Here is a 26,532-nt window from a genome sequence, read left to right on the forward strand (position 1 = left end):
TGTGTCAGAGCAGGGCTGTCCCGTGCCGGGTGTGTCACTGCAGGGCTGTGCCGTGCCGGGTGTGTCACTGCAGGGCTGTCCCGTGCCGGGTGTGTCAGAGCAGGGCTGTGCCGTGCCGGGTGTGTCAGGGCAGGGCTGTGCTGTGCCGGGTGTGTCAGTGCAGGGCTGTGCCGTGCCGGGTGTGTCAGAGCAGGGCTGTCCCGTGCCGGGTGTGTCAGAGCAGGGCTGTCCCGTGCCGGGTGTGTCACTGCAGGGCTGTGCCGTGCCGGGTGTGTCAGAGCAGGGCTGTGCCGTGCCGGGTGTGTCAGAGCAGGGCTGTCCCGTGCCGGGTGTGTCAGAGCAGGGCTGTCCCGTACCGGGTGTGTCAGAGCAGGGCTGTGCCGTGCCGGGTGTGTCAGTGCAGGGCTGTGCCGTGCCGGGTGTGTCAGAGCAGGGCTGTGCCGTGCCGGGTGTGTCAGAGCAGGGCTGTCCCGTACCGGGTGTGTCAGGGCAGGGCTGTCCCGTGCCGGGTGTGTCAGAGCAGGGCTGTGCCGTGCCGGGTGTGTCAGTGCAGGGCTGTCCCGTACCGGGTGTGTCAGGGCAGGGCTGTGCCGTGCCGGGTGTGTCAGAGCAGGGCTGTGCCGTGCCGGGTGTGTCAGTGCAGGGCTGTGCCGTGCCGGGTGTGTCAGACCAGGGCTGTCCCGTGCCGGGTGTGTCAGAGCAGGGCTGTGCCGTGCCGGGTGTGTCAGAGCAGGGCTGTCCCGTGCCGGGTGTGTCAGAGCAGGGCTGTGCCGTGCCGGGTGTGTCAGAGCAGGGCTGTGCCGTGCCGGGTGTGTCAGGGCAGGGCTGTGCCGTGCAGGGGCTGGGGCCTCTCTTGGCAGGGGACTGCAGCAATTCCTTGATCCCTGCTGCTGGGTGAGGGTGGCGCACCGAGTTCTCTGCCGGCCCTTGGAAATCAGCTCTGCTCCCGTTCTTCCAAAGACCTCCGAAGTCTTTAGGCAAATGAGCTCCTGTTTTCTGTTCTCCTCTCAGCTAAGAGATGAAAATGATGATGAGAGCCTCTGGAACGTGCTCAGGATTTATCCCCAGCTCCGCAGGAGCTACGTTTGCTCTTGCTGGATTTCTGAGGCATTATGTACATTTAAATGCATTAAAACAGAAATAGAGGCCTCTTAGAAGACTTTCTTTGCTAAAATGCTCTGATTTGAGCATAATTTGGCTTCGGAAGTGCCTTTTGAGTGGTTTTTTTTAAGCGTTATTTTTTGGTTGGGGTAACAGAACATGATTTGTCCTAATGGGATTTTTTGGAGAGGATTTAGAAAATGAAAGATATCAATGGCTTCTTTGGAAAAACGTTAGCCTGTTGATTTCCTTTTTTTTTAATGAATGGCATAAAGTTCCAAAAATCTTCTATTTCCAAACAAAGATGAGGAATTTTGGTAGAAATGGGATATGTTAGTCTTACTGCAAGAAGGAAATGTTCCCATTTAGTGATCAGCAACAATCTAAAAATCTCTATAAATACATATTTGCTACTTTCTTTTAAGCAATAATAGCATACATAGAATATAAGCATATCAGTGTATTATGTGTTTAGACAGACCAAAATTTATCTATGGATATATTATGTGTGTATATAGAGGTATTGTGATATATCCATGTGTATTATATACATATATTTTGTAATAAAAGTACTATTGAAATGATATAGCTATATTATTACTGATATATTTTGTTCTATAATGATAGTATTTATAATAACATGATATTTTATTATAGTATTATATATTATTTTATATTATGTATGTAATATGAAATTGTTATATTGATTATATATTATTTTCTGTTTCTGGGTATATTCCCCCCTACCTAGATATTGTCAGACAAAGTGAGCAATTCCTTGGGTTTTGTGCAGGCAGGGTATTTGGAGTGTGTTGAAGGGAAAAGCACAATGAAGGCAGGATAGGTGGAGGGATTAGGACAAAGGAAGCCTCTGATGTTTGGGAATTCTGTTCAGTTTCTTGCTGAAAATCAGAGAAATTGGGAGAATTGTGCACCATGACCTTGATTTGAGGACTCTGGAGGCATTTCTCCCTTTTGCTGCTGTAAATTCCATAATGCTTCACCCTGATCTTTGACTTGGACCATGTTCTGCATTGCTCCCTCCTTCTGACACACGTTCCCTTTTACAAACCTCACCCCTGCCTTTTCCCAGCTGATATTGCTGGTTTGGGATGCTGCTTCCCGTGCCTGGGGCTCGTGGATTGCCTGGAGCTGGGATTCCTGCTGTTCCCAGGCTGGGCCTTGCCTTTGGTTACTGGAAATCCATAGAAGCTCCCTGATGTCCCAGCCTGGCCACAGTCACTGTCCCAGGGGTTTGAGTTTCTGAGGAAACACTGACTGAGAAAGTAGAGACAGTTTCCAAGTATTTAACGCAACGTTAATTAGCAAAAACTGCTTAATCAAACATCTCCAAATGGTGCTGTTTTCCTCATGAAGGAACCAAGTTTCCTGAAGCTTGTTTGCTTACTCAGCTTTGCCATCTGCTTTAATAAAAACCAGTACTTTGCCTTACGGGTCCTGCTTCTGTCTTGTTTCTAGAGGCTCTGACTGCATTACTGGTGCTAAAATGCTGGGGTTGTTTCTGATTTTGTTATAATTGAACTATCCATTAAAGTGGAAGAAATGCAGGTGAACTTGAAATCTTGGCTGAAATGCTTTTTTCCAATGTGTCAGATTAATTTTGAAGTTTCTCATTAATAATCATCTTAACCTTGACTTCAGGACTAGAAGACAGACTAAAAAATATTTAGCGTGTCCCCTTATTTTTATGTAAATTTAGGTGTGTTAATTATTAATATATGTTAATTGCATAATTGCTTTGCCCATCAAATTTAATAAAAGTTGGAATAAGTTGCTTAAAATTTGTGAAGAAAAACCATACTTAGTAAATGATTAACTTATTTGAAGGGACGGATTAACTTAATATTCAGCTGATATGTAAATGAAAATTAGAACTGCATTTTCATTTAGATGAAATGTTAAAATCAATTATATATTCTAATTAGTTATTGGAACTTTTTGAAGTCATATCCTGGGATCAAAAAAGGCAACACAACTTCCTATATATATAAAGTTTGCATTGATGTTGAAGTAGAGCAAGAAAAATAGATTAACTGAATCAACTGTGTAACATGAACCCAGCTAGGCAGGATGTATCTGAATTCTACTTGCAAACCTTGTGTTAAGAGTTAATTCTTTTATGCTGTGGGAGCAGCTGCAACTTCAGTAAGGAGCTGCATTTCCACTTCAGTGCCAGTTGAAGATGTTCAGAGTTACAAAAGCATGAATTTTACTGAGGACTTGTATAAACTTGCATATTCTGTGTCCCTTTTCTCCCTGGCTCACCAGGTCAGCTGTCATGAGCAGTCCTGGCTGGGAGGCAGACAAAGTGGGGAGAGGTGTACAAGTTTATTGCACCTCCATGGGTTCAGAGTCATTCAGTCTTCTAAATCGAATTTATTGGCTGCATGTTTGGCCTCATTGTAACTTTCTGAGCTTCTGCAGAACTAATCTTCCTAGAATGTTTCCAGGGGGAAAAAAAAAAGGCAACTTTAATATAACGTAGGTAAGAGGCTGAATTGTCCTAGTAAGTTGACTAATTTTTATTAGAGGAACGTCAGCTTTTTCTTAGGAAGTGAGGCAAATTTAATTGTGCTTTTTGCCTTTCTCCAGTAGCCTTTGATCCTCGTTTTAATTCAGGGCTTGAGAATTGAATGATGATAATAAAACATAAAGAACTGAATAAAGAACTTGATTATGTGGGGAGTTCAGACAAGACCTTTATGAGAGCCCAGAAGGGGAAATAATGACATGCAGTCCAGCGCTGACAGTCAGCTGGAAAAGAAATATCCATTTTCTTGCCTCTTTAACTGTTTACAGTGGAAGTCAGTGCTTGCTGCTCCCTGCACCTGTTTGAATGTTTTATTTATTATCCCTTTGACACTAATTTTATTTAAAGCCATAACGAATTTGAGCTTTCTAAGTGAATGCAGGCTTTGCTCCTTACCTAATTCTATGAGCTTCCTCAAAATTCAGTATGTGATCACTCTCTCTGCCACTGGACACGTGGATTTAGAAACAGGCCCACAAAAGGGGGAAACCAGAGCAGGGTGGGGCAGGAGGGATGAAAATTGCATTTGTGGCCACCTTCTACTGATACCTAAAGGGCTTTATGTGTATAAAGATGGTCTTGGTTTTAAGGAAACAACCCATATGAAACAGCTCTTAAGGAAATTATCAGAATTTAAAATATTATGTAGGTTAGGGGACGAAATTAAAACCTTCTGCTGGGTGGTCAAAAGTTCATAAATGATCAGTATTCCAAGGCACTACACAGTATTGAAAGAAGAAAGGACACTCCTCTGAAGTTTAAGGATTATTCTTCACCAATGTTTGTCATACTCTCCTGTGGGTTTTTTTTTACGTGTTTTGTTGCACTCTGGTTTTGGGATCTAAAGCTTTTGACAACTTTCTTCTGTTGCATTTTGAGTAAAAACAGCAATTGGAGATTGTTCTACAAAAGTTAAAGCAAATTATGTGATTAATTTTAATTTCCATCTACTGCAGATTAGTGTAAGTAGATCCTTTCAAGGCAGATGTTTTCAGTATGATATTTCTGAAATACAGAATGATTAGAAGAATAATGTTTCAAGACATTCAATGATTTTGGCTTATAGAGGCTCAGAGAGAAATTTGTGACAATGGAGATTTATAAAAAAAGATCACTAGTTCTGCTGAAATGCTTCTTTTCTGATCCTTTCCTTTTCCTTGTTCCAGCCTGATCACAGAAATTGTTTGAGACCATCTGGAGAGCCTTCATGTTTATGTTCATTTTAGAATGAATTCATTATTATTCAGGCCACTCAAATCCTTCCTGTGCAAGTTATTGCTGCTGCTTCTGGTAGCTGTTGGGAGATAACACCAGCAGAAAAACAGTGGTTCCTCAAAGGACCATGGTCAGATTTTGTCCAACAGAGACAGGAGCACATCAAAATTTTCCTGTTTTGTTAGTCAAGATCTGTGATTTGTCACATAGCAAAGCTTTCCTTGCTAAGTGCTTCAGCAACATCACTGATGGTAAATACACTGGGGAAGAAATCTTTTTTATTCTGCTAAGTAAAATGAGATAGATTTGGAACATAATCATTCTTGCAATTAAATTAAAAATTTCAAGTGGTTTAAAAATGCTCAGTACATTTTTTTTATCCTAATTTAAATTTCTCTTGTGAATTACGGTGTGCGAAGCGGGAGGTTAATAACTCTGATCTCTTGTGCAAAATACAAAAGACACGGCCATATTTTGTTACCTAGCCTAGTGAATTTGGTCCTGGGGATTTAAATTAATGAATCAGCATGGTAAATTATTTTCAGTGGCTCTATCATTTGCTGTGTTACAATGTCAGGATTTATAGCCCGCCATCTTTTTATCAGAGCAGGAAGGAATTAGTCCTGTGCTCCCTTCTGCCAAGTGTCTGAAACACAAAGGTGGAAGGATCCTGGGATGCCTGGAAATACAAGAGAGGCAATGAAAGCATGCAGGAGCTTGAGGCTTGCCGGCTGCACTGCGCCGGGTTTGTCGATACAAGCTCTCCCCATAAAGAAGCATTGCTTTCCTTAGGTTTTGTGTGGTTTTGGTGTTGCGCAGATGAGCTCGGTGAAGATGCTGCGGGCGCGGCTCAACGGGATCCTGTTCCGGCTGATGTTCGAGGAGCACGTGAACAACGTCAAGCCTGACATCATGGCGGTGACCCTGGCCTGCGAGGAGCTCAAGAGGAGCGAGAGCTTCAGCAAGCTGCTGGAGCTGGTGCTGCTCCTGGGCAACTACATGAACTCTGGCTCCAGAAACGCGCAGTCCCTCGGCTTCAACATCAGCTTCCTGTGCAAGGTAAGCTGCGGCTGTAAAACACCAAAGGCAGCTCTGGGGAGATGGGGCCGCAGGAGAAGGTGCCCGAAGCAGGGAAGAGCAGAGGAATGGACTGGCCGCCCCTCGGTTTAGTGATGCGCGGGCAGATGGGGTCAGCGTTCCCCAGGGAGTTTGAAGGTATCTTTTTGTTTTGCTCCTAAGGAATGGATTTCAGCCTTCGAGCTTGTCTAGCAGAATTTGGGAGCCTTTATTTTGCGTTTTGTTCTAATAACTCATTTTTTTACAGTGGCTATCATTTAGTGGACTTCCTGCCCATGATAAGAGAGTTTTATAATTTTTTTGAGTCAGCTGTCAGCGATGGTGGAAGATGTCTGTGTACACATTTCTATGTGTAGAACACGCTTCATGATGAGGAATCCTAATGTGATGAATTCACTTTTCAATAAGACCAGAGTTTTGTATTGACTTTTTTTTTGTTGTTGCTTGTTTCTTGAACAATCTTAAAATTAATTGTCTGTTTACTGGATGCAGTACTTACATTATACAGTCTGAAAAAACGAGCAGAAGAAAGGCAGGTATTGATCTGGGATAAGTGTCTGGTTCTGGAAAATAAATGTTTTTACAGCAGAGCTGGTCATTACGTACACAGAGGTCTGGTTTTGTTACAACTTTTTATTAAAACATGATAAAGAAAATAAAAGAAAGCACAACTACAGCCTGTCTGGACTGAGCTAGAAGGCTAATGACTGAATAGTAATTGCAAATCTTTAAAAACAGATTGTCTCTCTGGATGTTATACTGCAGTGTATGATGTTATTGAAGATAGAAATGATTTGTAAACAACCTTTGGCAGAAGGCAGAGAACTTAATTTTCCTCAAATGAGAGATATCAACATCAGAATTCCTGGGATGTATCAAGACTGGCAAGCGAGAGCAGCTATTGCTGTGCCTGCAGCAGAGCATCTTCATTGCCTGAGCATGGAATGCTCTGTAAAAATAGAAATATGGCAGGAAACGTGCTCAGGCTGAGGGAGGCTGCTCTGGTAATTCACTAAAGGGGAAATTTGCTGTGGTTGTTTAATGTGTCCAAAGGATCCAGCTGCTTTATGAACCCCCAGTGCAGCAGGAGGCCCCTCAGGAGCTCCAAAATTCTGCTCGGTGGGAATGGAACTGAAAGGAAGGAGGTTTGTTTTAGGGATGTGCAGGTCCAGCTGCTGGTCCTGTGGTGCTGAATTCAAGTGAAGACCAGCAGCTCAGTTTCAATAAAGCTTTTGCAGCATTCTGGCTGGATCAATGTGTGTTTATCTGTTTAGTGCTGCTATGTTACTTTTTGTTCATAGTGCAAATAGAACAAGACAAGCTGTTTATCCGGTCTGAGTATTACTGATGAGGGGACATTTATTGTCCAGCAGCCCTTGTTCTGGGAAGGGGGGACAGATTTCTAGGGTAGGAGAAGGTCTATAATCTCATAAAAATCAATAGAGTGCCTTTTTATAGCTATAATAAAGTGTCACTCCAGTGATGGCTCGTCCATGAATTTTTCCTTGCATTGGCTGTCATGTTTAACCCTCCCACCTGAAAGCTGCATCCAGAAGTAGCTGGGAAAACCCAGTCCCATCCTGGCAGCAGGTTATGGGTGACTGGCATGGGTTAAATGCTTTACTCTCTGAAAAGGGAGAGTTTTGTTCTGGTGGTGTTTTTCTGGCTCACAGAATTAAACGTCTTACTCTGTGTCTCCCTTGATTTGAGTCGTGCTGTGCTCTGTGTACCTTGGCCTTTAATCCTTTCCCAAGCAATGGATCTCGTGGTATTGACCCTCACATTGATGCTTCAGTATTCAGCTGGAGCTGCTTCCTGCAGCCCACACTGTCCTACCAATTTATTTCATCCATTTTCAGACCGAATGTGTTTTTCCCAAATTCTGTCTCTTGGGCAAAGAAAGGCCATAGACTCAAAACCTGTATTTTAAAATTTGAACACCACAGTGTTAAAAATTTATCCTGAATCATAGAATGATGGAATATCCTGAGTTGGAGGGGACCCAGGAGGTTCATCAAAGTCCAGCTCCTGGTCTTGTAAGCACAACTTAATAGGCTCTTTTAGCTTTTCATCCACTTGGTTGGAGTGTGTAGAGCAGCAGAAATCAGGCTAAGCCATTAGGTTCTTTACAAGCCAAGCAATGTTTTATCTGTTGGGCAAAATTACTGCAAGTAAAAAGCTGAATATAAAAAGTATTGCATTTATATGCAAAAAAATTAAAATAATGGGTGGGTTATTGAAATGAGCATATATTGAATATGAGTGCAGGGTGTGAATACAGACACAGCCATGCTGTCTGTCATCTGTCCAATTCCTGCCTTTCATTTCTGCTTTTATGTTTAAATAGTGTGTGCTAAACTGCACTCAAACAGCACCCATCTTACTTTTCATTGTAAGAGTAAGCTTAGGAGTTGATTTTTAAAGTACAGATATTGATTCTAAATATTAAACAGACCTGTCTGTATCCATTGTGTTAACGCTAAAGATGAATATAGCAGGGACTTGTTTAAGATTGGGCCACAGAAATGAGTTTGAGACATTTGTTCAAGATCTAAATAAATGTTTTCTAAGATGTGCTAATACTGACTCTTGTTATGATGTTGCTCTTGGTGGCAAAACATGTCTGTGTTGTAATTTGAAAGCAAAATAATTTTGTCCATTTAGAAAAAAAGTGCTTTATCCACTTGATGATGTCAGAGAGATCAAAGACTGCAAATCCCACTACTGTTGTTCACAGACAAATTGAAATGCAATTTCTTTTTTCCATGCAGATGTTTAGCCAGTAAATCTGCGATTTTTTTTCAAGTCACAAGAACTTCTGTGTATGTAGCACATTAAAGCCCTTTAACTGTGTACCATTACTGAGCATTGTTTAGTCTTTAATCGCTGAATTGGTATGAATTAAATTGCTTTCTTAATTGCCTAAATACCTTATATTTTTAAAAGCTTGTTTTTCCACTGCACTCATTTATTCCTAACAGGGTAATCCTTAAAGCTGAAAGGCCTCTATTAAATTGAACATCGATGGCAAGCCTGTCATGAGGATTATAGAATTAGAACTTCAAGTGATTTAGAGAATGAGAAAACAAATAGGAGATTTTACACACGCATTTATGTATTCTTCTTAAATAAATCCTTTCTTTCATTTGTTGTGTATGTCGTAGCTTACTTCTGTGTAAGAACTGTACTAGATGAGTAAAATGCTGTTAAAACAATTCTTTCTAGATGTATTACTAATTCTCTCAAGTGAAGTGTGCTCCTCTCCCACTCTTACATGCACCTACTCTGTCTGTTGCCTTTGTGAATAAGAGGAAATCTCTGCCTCTGCTAGATCTCCCATCAGCTCACACATTCCTTCCTCACATCTGCACAAAAATGGGCAAACTCAGAAATTTGGTCTTAAATTTGTTCTCTCATTCCTTTAAATTCCTGATGTTCCTTTGTCTAGACACGTGCATTCTGCCATGAGATTTGGCCATAAGGTTATTGGAAACATGCCACTGGTCCCATATCCTAACAATTAGTTCAGGTTTTTATTTTTTAACCCAAAAAAACTCATTTCAGCAGTTCTTGCTTTCAGGCCAATGGACAACAGAGTCTTATTACTTCCAAGAATACTGATTGTTTTCCAGGCCACTGGAAACTGCCTCTGCAGTCAAAAGAAGAGCAGAAATACACATTTACCTATTACTTCCCATTGTGAACAGTTTTCCTGCAGCTTTTAAATACATTTCCTTTAGCTACCATCAGGATTACCTTTGCTTTTTGTGTTGTCATTCTGTATTCCAATAAGGCAGGGGACATTTATTTTGTGTCTCTGTAGAACTGGTCTCCAGGTCTTTAGCCTAAAGCAGCATGGTCTAGACTTTGTTCCAAGAAAAAATTGTAGATTTAAAGCAAGGAGTTACTTCAGTTTGACTGGTCAAAATGCAAATTCTGACTGTTAGCATGATTTCCAGCTATTCAACGTTTAAGGGATTTTTTTTTTTTTAAGAGATGTGACATTTATGGCATTGAAGGAATGTTCTAAATTCAGTTCTATTTGATCTCTGTTCACAGCTGTTTTTTTATCTGCGGGATTCTGATCTGACAATGGTAAAATCTCAGAACCTTATGGACTGTCTTTAGGTCATCAAAATTAATCATTCTTTCTTAAAATACATCATAGCGTAGATTCCTTTTGTAGTCCTAGATTATGAAGAATTCTAGAAATTTCATTTTTTAAATAATCTCTTTATTTGCAGGTAACCCATGTAGGTAACTTTGTGCTAATGAGTTGAAGTCTGCGATACCCACTTTATTGAAACATTTTAAGAACTTTTTTTTCTTTGTTTTCTCCTGTGTTCACTTTTTAGATTCGAGATACGAAATCATCAGATCAGAAAACCACCCTGCTGCATTTTCTGGCAGAAATCTGTGAGGAGAATTACAGGGACATCTTAAAATTTCCAGATGAATTGCAGCATGTTGAGAGTGCAAGCAAAGGTAAGCAAACAGCCAAAGCACCTAAAGGTAACAGTTGTTTGCTCTGACATTAAATACTTCCACCATTTCATTTGGGATTGTAGGGTTATGTAACCTGTAAGCATTGGTAATCCATGTGGATTGTACTTTTCTGGTATTTCTTGAGCTGAGAAATCAGGAGGGAAAACAGTAATAGTGCAACTCTTCTTCTTCTGTAGTAGGCTGTGAAAATAATACAGTTTATTTCTGTGAGGTGTTTGGAAAGCCACGGCTCAGGAGCTGTGTCAGCAGTGCAGTGATGATGCTGAGTGTCCCACCAGACCTCTGAGTGAGCTGTGTGTGCCAGGAGCCTTCACACACACACAGTTCCTCCTTTCCACACCTGGGAGAATTACAAACAGCCTCTGGAACAATCCCAGGCTGCATATGAATAGATGCAGTTTAATTGTGCTGCCCAGGCAACAATTAATCACTTTTGGTCAGTCAGCAGTCCAGGCTGGGGGATGTGGTAGCTTAGTTCATCTGCTGGACACCTTTTCATATGACACAGGCTGCCCATACACACACTTGGCACACTTGTTGCTGAGTTTTCTGCTGAGGCAAAAGACAAACTTTTAATTTTCCCATTTCATCAGAAGATATAAATACCTGGGCAAGCACAAGAATATGAAGGGAAATAGAAATGAGAAGTAGTTGGAGACCGGCTTGTCCAGGTTTTCTGGAAAATTTTGTCTCCTTTTTTCCAGTGTTATCAGTCAGAGTCTCTCTTGAGTACAGTGATTAGCTGTTAGACAGATACTTCATTAATTAGGCCATCATTTGCTTTCAGTTTGTGTTCTTCTGTCTTAAACTGCCTGCTGAGAGCAGAGCTCTTGTTTCCCTGAGGACCTGGGGAGTAGCTCATCCATCAATCCAACTTTGCCATTGTTTCACTTCAGCATTCTTCACACTTTGTGTGTCTGTCTCCATCATACTATTTTTTTGCTGTTTCTCAAACTTTGCATGCACTTTTCCATGTTTTTTTCTTGCACCTAACCTGTGTTTTATTTGTATTGCTGAAATGTGTCCCTGCCTCGCTTTGCTGCAGGATGGTTTGTTGGCCTCAGTAGCTGTGGTCAAAGTGGGACTGATCTGGGACTATTGGGATGTCTGTGCAGGGCCAGGAGCTGGCCTCAGTGATCCTTGAGTCCTTTCCAGCTCAGGATACTCTGATTCTGTGGACTAACATATTAATTAAGTTATTTATGCAAGTAGCAATTTGGCATTTTATCTAAATTCCAAAAGTGTTTTCTGCCATTTGATAATTCTTTTCTCAAGGTGACTTTTAATATTTTTTCTTCCTTTCTTTGTAAAGTCTTCTGGTTTACCAGGCACTTTTGATGATCTTTTATGAATTTTCTTCTGTGGCTGACACTTGACCTTGCAGCTTTGAGATTTTTTATAGTTTAATTCAAAGCCTCTGATGTTCTGTAAGTTGACTTCAGGAATTAAACTGAGAGTCAGTAAAGTTTAGTTAAGCTGTAGCATCCTAAACAGAAAGCATATTAATGGAAGCAAAGTCTCTAATAACTCTGCTTAGAATACATATGAAAAATATTTTATTGCAGTTAAATTTGTTTCATTCTGTAAGATTAAAGCTTCTTTTCCTATAAACAGCACTGACTTCTAGCAGAGCATGAATTATTGTTCATTTTTAATGACCAAAACTTCTCTTTCTGCCCTTCTTTGCTTTCTGGAGCAAGGCAGATTTTTGGCAGAATATATGGGATTTGTGCAAGTTGCTTCTAGTGTTCCCCATGGTTTTTGTTAATTGTAATGTTCATCTGCTCTGTCTCACATGGTGCTGCTTCTGTGTAGGAAGTTGAAATGCTTTGCATGGTGGAAATTTGCACTTCCTGTTTGTTTGGTGTTTTATGAACCAGTGGTTTTGGGGATGGATTCCTAAAATAGGAGGAAATTACCAGCAAATATTATCTCTGCATGAATTTTAAATAAGGTGAGTATCAGTACTTGAGGTGGAGGCTGGTGCCTTTTAGTCAGGAGGCAGCCTTGTGGTTTGGACTGTGCATAACCTTCCAAATGCTACATTTGACATCTACAGCTTCTTTTCAATCTTGGGTGCATATTCTCAGTTCCAGATAAAGAAAAAAAATACTGTTCAGCTTAATTTTCATATAAGAATAAAGAACCAGTATCTGAACAACTGCCGTTGTTTTTTTTTTTTTTTCTTAACAAAGAGCAGCTAAAGCATAAAACTGGATTTTAATATGAAAAGGTCAATGGGATTAGATGAACTGCCCATGCATGTACTAAAATCTTCAATAATCTGATATTCGGTATAATAAAATGGTTGATCTTTTTAAAGATGGAAGATCAACCTGCAGGTTTATGAAAAGTAAAATAAATTAGGAAACAGTTTTATTCTGGAAAATACAAGCAAAGGTCAAAGGGATGAAGTATCAAGGGATCATTGGAAAAGCATTTCTTCCTGGAAGCAGACTGTGAAAGGAAAACCAATCAAAACTCACAAGGCTGTGACAAAGTACATTGTTTGATGTCAGTGATTTTCTTTTTCCTCCATTTCTCCCCCTTTTTCTTTTTCTCCAGCACTTTCCTCTTGTCCCTTAGAATCAGGCCCAGCCTTCTCTTGTTACCCCACTTGCTGCTTTTCATGGTTTTTGCTCTTACCACTTTATAACCTCAGCTTTTTATTGAATACCTGGAGAATTCCCATCTCATTTTGGGCTTCAGTGAAATTTCCAAACAAAAACAAGAGGGACCTTACAGGTCAGATATTTCTAGACAGCCACATGGTTAAAAGTATAGTTTGGAATCACTCAGAAAATAAATATATTTTTAAAGTGGAGGCTCTCCTGAGAGTCAAGCCTCTCAGAAATCATAAAAGTAAAATGGGTAACACACAAAATTAAGATGATTAAAATAAGTTAGCCATGTATTTTATCACAGTAACTTAATTTTAGATATTAAGAGCAACAGTTTTACATCCCAGTTCATGATTTAAACATTGTGCCTGTAAATAATAAAACATAAAAATAAACCATAGCTATGTCTTTATCTGTTGAATATCATGTTCCTGATGTAGCTGTCACCTGCTTGGTCTTCCAGCAGTGGCAGTCCCTGGGCTATGCAGTCACATCAAATTATATATATATATATATATATATATATATATACAGAATAGAAATATCTGTGCTTTTCAGTCTCTTTCAGTAATAATGAGGGCTTTTTTGAGCACTTAACACACTGAATTCTTTGCCTGATATAAAGGTGTGCCCCTTCACAGTTTAAGTGTTGTTGAAAGTAAAATCAGGAGAAAAGTGCCTTGTGGGGCTGAGTTAGGTCTGTGCAGTGGACTGAAAAATACCAATAACACCAGCACAGCTTTGTCACTCGTGTGGACATTGAAATTTATTTCATTAATTTGCAAGCATATGGTTCTGATGGTTGAAGCATCTCTCTAGAAAGGCCATTAGCATTCAGAAACACTGGGGAATGCAAATGTGTGTGTACATTTTATTACAAATACTGTAATAAAGTACTAATTTTGAGATTTTATACAGGTACTTCACTGTGATTTAATGGCATCATTTTAGAATGGGGGAAATATTTTAAAACATCCTGTGCCACTGTCACTTTGAAGTAGAGCAATTTAAAGCATGCTCATAAGCTGCAGCCGTTTTTCTGTCAAACAAAAGTTTTATAGTTCATTGCAGCAGAAAAAACCCGTGTTTTAGCAAAGAAATCTGCAGCATTTCCACCTTGCACAGTTGAAATTGCTGAAACAGATTTTGCCCAGTCTGGCCCATGAGTGGTGGAAGGCAGAGAGGCAGAAACCTCACAGGCACTTCTTGTGCTGTAGTTCCAAGCTGCAATTTCTCTAAGCCCTCCTGGAGCCTCACTAAGGTTCTGGATTGCCTTAAACTCTGCAGAATTGCTTAGTGAATTCTCCTAGTCTGTGAAGGCTTTGAGGATTTTTTTTCAATTTCTGTCTGTGGGTAATAAATGCTGTACAGAGCTGTGGTTGTTCTGCATTCTGGAGCTACATTTTGAAGTTGTGATTTGGAATCTCCATTAAACAGCTTTCTGTATGGCTTGCATTTTAAGGCTCTGCTCCTCTCCCTGAAGTGTAAGTATCAAGGGCAAAATGAAAGAACAGTCCAAATGACTCTCATGGGCTGCTGCTTATTAAAGAAATTAAAGCATTTAAGAATTTCTGGCTGTAGTTAAACCAATTCAGTAGTGGAGATTGGTTTAAATGTCTCAGAGTTGTGTAATCCATTTAGAATTCCTTAATACAAGCCCCTAGAGAGAGGCAAAAGCTACAAAATGGCACTTTGTTCTTTTTTTTGCCTCTCTGTGGTTGAATTTGCACTTTGGCTGGGAGGAAGGTTGTGGCACCTCTGGGATTGGATCAGGCATTCAGGAAGGCCAGGCTTTAGTTGGATGAAGCTACCCAACATGTGAGTTTTTACATCAGCATCAGGTTTGTGTGACAGCAGCTTTGCTCCTTCTCTGTGCGTTCCTTACTTTGTGTTTCCTTGTCTCCTCTGCCTTATTTGCAATTTGTCTTTCACCCCTGCCAGCAGTTCTGCTTCAGCCTGCTCATTTAATACATACTGATTTTGTAATTATAAGCTCTCTTTTAAAAATAAACTCAACTTCTGAGATCTTGAAAGACATTTGTAATTAAATCAACGTCAAAGTAGGGCGAGTTTCTGGAGTGCTCTGGAGGTGATAGCCCACATTGCCAGGAGAGCTCTGCTGATTGCAGAGCTGCTCTCACCCATCAGCTCCGATGCTCCTGGTTATTTTTTCTAAATCTGGGACATCTGTTTTCTAAAAGATTTGTAGCTGTAATTTGAAAAGTCAGTTTAATTAAAAACTGACACTCTCTGCCATTGTTTGCTGTTTAGTCAGCGAGGTAAATGTGGAAGGGTGACACACACAGAGTGCCTGAGACTGAGACATTAAATCCAAGCCAGGAATTAACTGGGCTTGTCACCAAGGGCTTTTCCATTGCTTCACATCTGTCTATCTGTTCACCTGAAAAGGTGGAGCACAGCTGAGTCCCTGCCTTCTTCCCCCTTCCACTGCAGAGCTGTGAGCAGGCAGCTGAGAGGCAGAGGATCTGCTGGGCAAGGAAATCTCAGCATGCAAATCACAAGTGCAAATGCACATCCATGAGTGAAATCTGTGTGTTAAAAATTCTGCTTTGAAGCTTCCTCAGATCAAATTCCAGTATATTGTAATAGAATATAACATTTGGGCAGACCTTCTCTTAGTCCCAAACTTGGAAAAGTGCAGGGAAAATTCTGTCAGGGAAAAAGTCTGTTGACTTTGTTCTTTTGTTGACTTTTTGACTCTGTCTGCGTGTTGGGTTGGTTGTTAAGCACCAGGACCTTGTGTCAGAAAGCTTTCCCAGTTTTTGGAAGAGGAGGATGACTACTCCTCTAGCTGGATAAGATGGGAGCTGTTCTTCCACTTTGACCCTGAGGTGTTTAAACATTTCTTGTCTTAACAAATAGAAACTTGCTTGGTATGAATTGAGTAATCAATGCTTGCAATTCCTGCAGATTATGTCCTTGCTCACCCATTTCCCTCCAAACTGCCTTTCATTCCTTTGTGAAAGACTTTCCATCTGCCCTCGGGCAATAAGAAATAAATAGTCATTAGTATGCTTACAATGTAGTTATGGTGCAAATACTGTCTAGACTTAGAAATCCACGAGTTCATGTGCTTCCTACAGACTTGCTTTTGCTCACTGAAGTAATTTACGTTGTTGGATTTCACTTCAGAGATTTTTCCAGATGTGGACATGGCCATCCCAGTTCTGCATCATGATCAGAGACCATTTAAATTTCTTATGCAAGAGGCACTGCACCTAATCAAAATGTATCATTTCACCTCTTGTTGTGGGGAGGACTCTCAGTCTGCTGCAATCTTACTTTAGAAGGGATTAGTCTGACCTTTGGTACTATTGCTGTATTAATGTAAATACAAAATGCTTAGCTTGACTACAGGGACCAGCTAGTGCTTGCCATCAACATGAGATTAACTGCTTGGAGCATTTTTCTGGGACTAAACTGCTCTACCAGACACTCACTAAGCCTTCCTTAGCGTGCAGACTGTGCTACTGCTTTCTCCAAAGTAAGTGGATAGGATTGGTTTCAGGGTTGTTTTCAGAGGAGCAATTAGTATGAGGGAAATAATAAGGTGAAGGAAATTATTACCTTCCATGTCAGAATAATTTTGTGCCATCTCTTCATTGTTGTGATTTTCTACTATTTTCCTACTATAATTAAATAATAATATACAAAATAATCTTTTAATCAGTCCAAGATTTAATGATGCATGATTAAGCAAGTTGCATTCAGTATTTGTGCAGAGACAATATGGATGGATCTAAGTATTGGTGTGCCACTGACAGGAAAAATCTGGGCAAAATACATTATTACACATCACCTCACCTTGTTGAAGTTAGCTCTATATGTTACAGTGATTCTGTAGTGAGGTGAGACACAAGTTTAACTTCTGCTGTTGGCTTTTTCTCTGTCTCCTAAATCCTTTCATCACCAGGGTTTGAGGTACACACATCCAAGGTGCTGCATTTCTTTCCACCTTGGAGCTGGAGGTGCTCTCTGCAAGCCAGCCTTTCCTTAGGGCTGAACTGAGATTGGCACGATTTGGCACAGGCTGAGAAATCCTGCTGCCTTTTCTCCTCTCTTTGGCCTTGAGGATTGGTCCTTATAAAGATTTGGGGGTTTCTGTGGGATTTTAGTTTGGGGAGACCACTGCAGTTCCTTCAGCTGTTTCTCCCACCACCTGCACATGTTTGCAGACCTTAAAAATTCCATTTTTGCCTCTTACTTTTGACGTCTTTCTGAACCTGTTGTCCAAGAATCCACATCATTCTTTTCTGAACTCATTTATACTCTGTCCTCACTATTCCCTGTGTCAGCAAATTTGACTGACTTTTGAATTCTCAAACATTGCCATTTCTTGAGTGCTGCCTTTGCACTGCGGGTGGGAGTGTTCATTGTCCTGCAAAGCTCTGAGGGTGGGTGAGGTGAGATCTTCACTGCTGCTCGTTTGTTTTAATTTGGAAATGTGGCAAACCTTGTATCTTTGCTAATGCCAGGAAATAAATGGCCAGGCATCCTTTAGGTTGCTTCCCTTTCTTTTGGGATCTGCTCATCCTTGAGTGTCTGGGGGTTTTTCTGGTGGTTCCTCCTGCTGGGCTTTGTTCCTTCATGCTTTCCTCATTTTCTGTACTTCCCTCACGTTCCTGCCTCCACATCAGTTGTTTATGTGTTGGGTTTAGTGGGTTGTTCTCTCTTGCTGCCACATTAAGTGGAATAATATTGGAATGGCTGCTCCAGAGGGGCTTTGTCAGTAAGAGCCCTTGCCACTGAAGGCCAAATGCTGCTTTCCATGTCCATTTTTGAGACCAGTTCTCTTAAATTCCTAATTTTCCTGTGGGGTGTTGGACAAAAAAAGGTGAACAAGCCTCTGTCTTTGAGGAGGGCAGGGGACAGGCTGTTCTGGATGTGCATTTTGAAATGGTTTCAAGGATATAGCTTTGTGCTGCAAGTAGAATTTATGCTTTCATAAATTAAAACCTTGTAAGAGTTTGAAGAAATTTACATGAATTTCCCTGAAAGTAGAAAGTATTCATGTTGATTCCTTTGCACATTACTGAAGTAGTAAATCTCTAATAAAAGGGTTTATGGGAGGAAATGCAGATATTTTATTATAGTCTGTATATATATATGTTCCCTGTTCTGTCATCTTTTGAAATTTGTCTTGCAGAACAACAACTTCATAAATTATCTGAACAGGAGCTTGTACATTTGCCTGGGCCAGGGGGAAGAAAAAGTGAACAGAATTGCATATTCTACAGCATTTTTTTCATCAATTGAGTGTGAATATGGAAGTTAATTATGGGAAGCACAGCTTTAGGGTGCAGCCTTCTTGCTTGGATAGAGTTCCTCCCTGCTTGCAAAGTCAGTGTGTTCCTATCTGGGGCTTCCTCAACTCGGTTTTATTGAAGGGTGTTACTGAAAACTCTTTCCACCCATCTTAATCCCAAATGTTAACAGTTATTTGTCATTGCTTGCTGAATTGCTTTGCACCTTTCAATTCCAGGCAAAAATCAACTTTTGCTACACGGTCATGCATTTCAGTATTTTCAAATCACTGCAAACAGTTAAACTTTGTTATGTTGCCTATTTACACACCAGCTGCTGTTCTTTTTGGGAACAGAATGACCATTTGCATCCTCCTCATTTAGTTTTCAGTTCCAGTATTTTCCTTCAGTGCTGTTTGTCCCCCTCTCCAACTCCACAGCAGTCCATAAAAACATGACAATAATTTCAAGTTCTTCATTTCAAGCAAAAGTGTGTGCTTTGATCGTAGTATCAAATGATTAAATTAATGCAACCATAAGCTGAAAGCTCTGATAACTTGTGATATTCAGAGTGTTTTAGTGCTTGATTTCAAGGTTAACTCTCAAATGTGAATTTAAAAGCTACGAGGATTCTGTGGTCAATATAGATTCCCACCCAGTTGAACTGAGCTTAAAAACCTTCCATTGTAATTCTAGGATTACGTGATTAGTGGTTCCTTTGGTACCCAGTATAAAATGGATAAAATTGAAAATAAAATCAAGATAATGGCTGCTATAAAGACAGCTCTATTGGTGCCTTATGTATTTGAACACGCTCGTGAAATCAGTGTTATGGCTGATGTGAGTTGTTACTTAGAATAGAAAATTGACTTTCTTCTGGGAGCAGCTTCCTTATTTACCAGATTTTTATTTCCTATGTGCTGTTTTTCATGCCATCGTGACTCAATTTCCTTCTACTCTTTCATCTCGAAGTCACAGCACCCTTTTTATATTTTTTTTTTCTAATACCAAGAAGATAGAGAAATAAATGGTTCTTTAGAAAGTTTGTAGTGGAACTTTTGGGCAAATTGCTTTCCAGCAAAAGATAATAAAAACTCCTTATAAAAAAGGAGCAATTTGTGGGTTTTTTTTTTTTTTTTTTTTTTTTTTTTTGTTGTTTTTTTTGTTTTTTTTTGTTTTTTTTTGCTGCACTGGGGGAAAAGTGTCTTGGGATTCTCTGCTTTTTCTTAAAAGCACTGAATTGTGAACTGTTCAAGAGGAGCAAAAAATGGGAGAGAAGAGAGGCTTGAGTTCCAAAAGGCAGCTTTGACTGAAGAGCAAATGCTTGTCCAGTAGTTCTTTGTGATAAAAACGAGACTGACAAATGCACTTCATGCCAAAAAAGTCAATATTTGGAGTTCAGATTGCTTGAATTCTCCAGCTGGACCAGGGATTTCTCTGCCGAGGCTCTGTCAGTTTTCATGCAGGTCTGGAATTTCTCTCACGTGGGATTGCTTCACCTTCACAATGGTGCTGTCATTTTTAGCTCACAGGATGTGTCAATTAGGGGTAGTTTAATCAAAATCAGCATCACAGTGCTGTTTATTGGAATAGCTTGTCACACAGCAAGCAGGAGTCCTTTACAGTCCCCTCTTTTTTTTTTTTTTAATTAGTGTGGTGTACTCTGAGTCTTTTACTTCCTTTTGATTATCAGCAGCTTTTATTCTTCAGACCTACCTTTGCTATTAACACAGCTCTGGGCCCCAGAAATCAGTGTAATTTCAATGTAAGAAAAATACTTCATTTTTTCCCCCCATGTCTATTCTTTAAATTATTCCTGTAACAGAAATCTATGTTAATAAGATCATTCATTTAACCAAGTACATGCATTAAGAAGATGAAATCTCTTTGAACTCTAGTTAGTTTTTAATCTTTGAATTAGATTTAAAAGAATATTAGAAATAATAATATTAGAAATATTGGAAATTTTACCATAAATTTAAATAGAAATGGAATAATTTGAACTAATGGTAGAATTAAGTAGCAACATTTCAATGTTAAATATGATGGTCTGGTATATTACAGTAGATATTTTCACTTTATTTTTATGAAGGGAAGGATTTTTACGAGCCATAATTCAGAAAAATATGAGTCTACTTAATGGAATCATTCTCTTTGAGTCTATTTATACTGACATTGTTTTTTCCCCTTCTGATACCCTTTCTGGAATCTGGAAGCTTTATGAACTCTCTTTTGTTTTTTTGTTTTTTTTTTTTTTTTCCCCTTAGTTTCAGCCCAGACTCTGAAGAGCAATCTTGACTCCATGAACCAGCAGATCCAGCGCCTGGAGAGGGACATTGAGAATTTCCCTAAAACCCAGGATGAACACGATAAGTTTGTAGAGAAGATGAGCATATCCTTTTTGCACTGGTGGTCTGAGCATTCTGATCCTCTGCTTGAGTATTTGCAGCACTTGAAAATAGGTTTTAAGTCTCTTTTCATGCATTTCTTCTAGAGCAGAGAAGAAGCATCTGTGGACATGGTGAATGTAAGCAGAGAACTGAGGCAGCAATAATCAGATTTTCGAGGGGGCACCCAGATGTATTTCCTAAAGTAGTTAGAGTGAGCAGCCATAAACTCAGTATGGGAAATTTTTTTTTCTGTCTGAAAGAATTAATGAATATTTTTTTAGAAAAATACCAGCAGCACAGTTGATATATTTATTATTTAACTCCAGATGTGTTTTTTGAAAGGCAGATTATTCATTTTGTTAATGTTTTAAGTTACATTTTTAACATCGTTTTAGAGGAATATTTACATTTGTTTTCACCTGAAGGTGCTATGTCCTTTAATTTCTGTAGAGAATAGAGACTGTGGATTCTTTAAGCACTACCAAGTAAAATGTACAGGGACTCTAATACGATTTGTGTCCAGCTTGTTTTTGTACATCCACCTTTCATTTTGTTGAGAAGTTCGAAGTAACAAGATACTCACAAAAATTCAGCAAAGACTGAGAAAAAGCCTGTAAAAAAAAATTCCCAGGTTTGTATTGTGCTCAGATCCCAGCTCTGTGTGGAAATGAGGGAGCGTTTGCAGTGTGCTGCCAAGTCCAAGGCATCTTGTGCATTTCCAGAAGCTCAGATAGTTCCTGGGATCTCTCCTTTCTTGCTGCAGCAGAAGTCAGAAATCGTGGGGTTTGGGGTTTTTCAGAGGAAAGAAAAAGGAGGGGATTGATGTTTAGATCCATTCACAGCTGTTCATCATTTTTGGTAGGTGGGTGGAATGAAGATTTCCCCCCACTGCTGTCTGTGCAAAGTCAGTTCTTTGCAGGACTTTCCATCTGAATGGAGTCAGTGACGGAGTCTCACAAGCAGGTATTTAACATCTCCTGTGTATGGATTTGTTTTAAGTGTCTGACAAGACTGCTGGAAAGGAGCTTAAGGGAGACAACTTCTGACTAAGTGGAAAATTGTTTCTTATTCCTTACATCTTCCCTTTCACCTTGTCTTGTGTGAGGTTAAGAGACTTGCTGCTGGTAATCACTGTTATCAGTTCTGCTGTTAAACAAAGCTCCTTAATATTTCCCTGGGATTCATTAACATCAGGAAAAATGTCAATATTGCATTGTAATTGTCCTGTGCTTTGGCACCCCATGCAAGGGCTGAATTCTGTCACATTGGCCCCACTTTTGTTCGTAAATTAAACCAGTTTATGAAATGCCCCTTTACCACTGTTTTTTTCTAATTAAGTTTGTCAGCTCTGCTTTCCAGGGTGCAGAAATTATTGTTAAGTTGTATTTTTGTTTTGCTTCCTATGTGTTTACTTATAGACATGATTAGCATCACTCAGATGATTTGGTGAGGAAAAAGAGCCAAGTAGATAATATTCGACATTTTTCTCTCTGCAGCTTATCACCTGAATTTCTTAGAGAAAAAAAAATTGACAATGCAAAAGAGTAAAAAAAAAAAAGTACTAATGTTTGTGTTGGCAAAAATAGGAGGAGCCTATGAAATATTTGGAAATGAATTATTCCCAGTGTTCTGGGCAGCCTGGCTTCGGTGCATCAGTGTTGACTCCCAGGTAGTTTCCACCCCCTGGAATTGAACCAGGCCCCCAGAGCTGTTCGTGCCTGCCTGCTTTTATCTGCCCTGGGAGTTTGGGGCTTGACAAAAGAGAGAAACCCTGGAGCAGTGAACTGATTCCACCTGGGATTTGTGCTTGCATTGTTAATAGATGACCTGATAAGTCGTGTTCTTGTTTCAGAAAGTCATCTCCCTTAGATCAAGTGATCAAGTTTGTTTCTGCTTATCACTGAATATTTTAAGGTTTTCTACACTCCCATATCTTTTATTAGATTGAGGAATAATTTTGGAGGGTGTAAAAACGGCACCCTTGTCTGCAGTATGTATTTCTTTGATTTCCTCAGCTGCCTGAAGATTTGTTGGTGATGGCACATCCAGAGATTGGAAAGTTACAGAATTTCAGGCTGAGCATTTTGTGTTTCAGAAAATTCAAGATGTCTCAGTGGAGTTTTAGGATGCAGCAGTTATAATATTCAAGGCAGAGTTTCTTGTTCCTGTCATAAACAAAGCTATTTACCAGGAGTTGTGGATGAGACTTTCTTCACAGGATGTGAGAGTGATCCTGCTTTGAGTATCAGATTTATGTAGGAGGCCAGTGACAAGAAAAATAACATTCATAATACGAATTTATAATAATGAAATAGTTATTCAAAATACAGAAGAAAATTCTGACAAACAATTTAAGTAATTTTAGTTTTTCTAACTTTTTTTTTTAACAAACAAGATTTTGGTACTGTGAGTGACAGAAAGATGGATCGAAAGTCTGCCTCCATTTTCATTTTGCATTTTTTTTCTTCGTCAGTTTCTAAGCAAGATAATTTTTCACTTCACTTAATCAGCTTTTTATTTAGCACATACAGTTATTCATCTCAGTGCAGTGTTGCTGAAGAAAATAAAGGGATTAAAATACTCCTTCTGTGAATTTCTTGCTATATTAAAGAACTTATGTGTGATTCCTGAAAGAACTTTTTCATGATCTGATCTGTGGCTGGCATTGCATTTTACCTGAAGATCAATTTGTAAATAATTCAGCTTTAAATGGGAGAGGTTTCTTTTATAATTAGCCCTGCTGCATGCAGCACTGGGGAGTCTGATTCAACAGTTTAGAAAAGCAATTACAGGCTATGCCAAATCTGGCTTTCACTCCCTGTTTTATTTCAGTGTTTGTACCTCTAATTGAAGATCTTTTCTAAAGTGCAGAACTCTGAATTTTCTATTTGCCTGCTTGTAGGTGTGTACACTGATTTCAGTGATGTTAAAACATGAGTGTCTAGTTGGGGATTGAGAAAAGTATTCCGATTAATGGGCTTCAACTGTAAATGTTATTAACAAAGATTAAAAACAACTGAATTGAAAAGCAGTTTTAGAGGGAGCAAATGGCAAGTTGTACAGAGTTAACATTAATATTGATTTAGAACTCTAAATACATGAATAATAAATACCACTTTTCTCCCTTCCAACATTCACACTAAAGTTTATTCCTCTACAAAATAATTTATTCCTGTAGAAATAAAGAGGAGCTTTGAACATTGTTCCAAGGGGCAGCAGGGCACATATTTGGTCACTGGGTTCATGTTTTTTTGTTATCCTGCTCCCTGGACAAGAATAACTTCAGCTGTGTATAATTTATACAGTATCTGACGTGGATTTATTTCTCCAATGTGTCCAACATGAACTGGTGTCTCCTTAAATGGAGACCTTGTTTGGCTTTTCTGCTTTTCAGCTGGATCCTTTACCCTAACAAGAGACTCTAACATGCCTAAACTTACTGAAATCTTTTGCCTACCAGAGCAGTCAATGCTGCCACGTGGGTTTTCTAACTGATTGCATACATGTGAAGAATTAAAAGCTTATTTTTAAAGAATTGCAAAATTAAGGGAATGATGAATGAAAGAGCAAAAATTACAGCAGATAAAAAAAATTCAAAGCACTGTGCATTCTTCTTATCATTAAATGGAACAGCAGCAATTTGTGAACTAATTTTAATTTCCAGTAAGGAATACCATTCATTAGAAGAGAATCCTTTTCATGGAATAAAATGCTGCCTTCCTGAAAGGCATGTATCCTCACTTGATGTGCATTCATGCTCCCAGTTCTAGCTAATACCCACTGCAGCCTCACAGCTCAGCTGAGGGGTTTATTTCCTCACTTGATGCACTTCACTTGTGCCGAAACGATCTGGGGGCAAGGCTGGGACTTTTGTGCATGGGAACGTTGAGGATTTCAAGTGCATTAATTAAACATCAGCTGATAATTCTCTTGTGGGAGCTGCATGTCAGAGCAGCCCCTGGGGAAGGAGCCAAGGTTCCCAAAGCATTGATCCTTTGTTCCCAAGGGATCTCAGCATCCTGGAAGAGTGCCACAGGGGCAGGAGAGCGCTCCAGCTGATAATTGAATTAGCAATTCCAGAGCCAGTGGCAATGGCAGCAGCACTCCTGGCATCTCTCAGCACCTGGAGCTCCTCCTGCCTTCTCTGGGAGCAGTCATTCCCTTCATGGCTTTGGACATGTCGTTTTTAGGAAAGCCTGGTTTGGTTTTTGGAACTTGGGATGTACTAGTGTGTTCGTTTCTGCAGAAAATGTACATTAATATCTGACTTTGCTCATAAACAGGGGATTCTCACTAATAACCCCACAGGAAAACATTTCTAGGAGCTTTTGTATGTGTCTCTACATTTGAAGTTTCTGCCTTCTGTCCGAGTGTATTTTCATGTGGTTTCAATGTAGAGGCATTTCTCAGGGATTTGGGAGCTGGAAGAGGGAACCATTCAACGACTTTTCAAATTTCAGGTCATGTATAAACCTTACAAGAGTTTTATATATCTCTGCCTTTTCTTGCTGTATTTATATAAAGTTTTTCTTCTCGCTAGCTACAAAAATGACATTTCAAACAGTTTAATTTGCAAGTGCAACTCTTGACTGAAGGAGAATTATGGTTATCCATATAAAATACTTTTTCTAATTATTGTGTAGGGATAGAAGTCTAGCTTCCTGCTTCTAGATGGTGGATTTTATTTGTTGTATTTTAAGTTGCTGTTACATCATAGAAGTGTTTGTCATCATCAGAGTGATTTCTTAGAGTTTTGGGCATTTGTTTAAATTCTTTCTGCTTACAGTTCAAAACAGTTTTTAAGGGGCAGCAATCAGAAAATTGCAAACGTTTAAGATGAAACAATGATGAACTTGTTGAAACTTCAGGATTTGCTTAATATCAATAATTTATAATGAGCATCCAGCAGTAGGAGGAAATTTCTATTTGGTATTGATTTTTTAAGACTTGGTAATTTTTGTAGTTGTTTGCATTTAAGTAAGAGAAATTATTTCTTTAAAAGTAAACTTGTGAATAATTTAACTTTCTATTAGCTTCATATAAGAGAACCCCTTTTTTTCTAAGTTAAAATACCAAGTGGAAGAAAGACTTTGCAGTGCCTATTGAAGGCACAGCATAGGTAAGTAAGGATTTATTTCCTGTTGAATCTTTAGTTTTATATGTAAATGGAAAAATGTTTTAAGCAATAATAATGCTGTACATCTGCTTTGCAATTAATTTTAATACATAAATTGTTCATGTTTCAAGGAACGTTTTGAAGCAGAGCCTGTATTTAAGCAGCAGGAATAGCTCTTTTTTAAAATTATTTTTGCTCTGCTGCAGACTTGTGTCAATTTGAATTCCTTGATAATAAGTTAATAAAATTCTTCCGAATATCCACCTTGTGCCACCTACTCTATAGGATTTTATGGAAATTGGTTAGCACGAGCAGAGGAGAAAAAGAGTGGTCTAGGTTAAATTTTGCTTCTAGGATGCTCTGTTCCAAGTTTTTGTAGCTCTAAGACGTGAAAATTTGTGATCTGAGTGTTAGATTTGAGATTCCAGTGGTTTGCTTGGCTGTTTGAGAGCCCCCACCTCTGCATGCCCCAGATTTGCATTATTTTGTATTGCCCCAAATGCTAGAGAAGAATCCCTAAAATGCACTTTTGCAGAGGAAATTGACAGTGTATCATGTTCTGAGGGTTACGTTTAAAAACCTTTTATCTCTCAACACTCGCCCGATATTTAAATGGAGCTGCCAAAGCAACCAAGACTCACTTGATTTAACTGCTCGTGCTTGTAATTCTGAGAAATACATCTGAGGGGCT

General features: G+C 39.4%; 1 protein-coding gene across 5 annotated transcripts in view; it reads left to right on the top strand.

The window, feature by feature from the left end:
* DIAPH2 (diaphanous related formin 2) overlaps positions 1 to 26,532 on the top strand; it is a 170,678-nt gene that overhangs the window by 63,530 nt on the left and 80,616 nt on the right. For 4 of the 5 annotated variants that reach the window (XR_009933664.1, XM_062503107.1, XM_062503108.1 and 1 more), the window contains 3 exons: positions 5,687 to 5,926; positions 10,300 to 10,429; positions 20,603 to 20,726. Coding sequence is in view for 4 of the 5 variants with exons in the window: in XM_062503107.1 (XP_062359091.1) it covers positions 5,687 to 5,926; positions 10,300 to 10,429; positions 20,603 to 20,726 (494 nt within the window). In the remaining variant the exon portion in view is untranslated. Of the gene's footprint in view, positions 1 to 5,686; positions 5,927 to 10,299; positions 10,430 to 20,602; positions 20,728 to 26,532 lie in introns of all 5 variants that reach the window. The other variant, XM_062503109.1, reaches the window with a different exon arrangement.

Source organism: Cinclus cinclus, chromosome 15, assembly GCF_963662255.1.
Source record: "Cinclus cinclus chromosome 15, bCinCin1.1, whole genome shotgun sequence".
Classification (NCBI taxonomy): domain Eukaryota; kingdom Metazoa; phylum Chordata; class Aves; order Passeriformes; family Cinclidae; genus Cinclus; species Cinclus cinclus.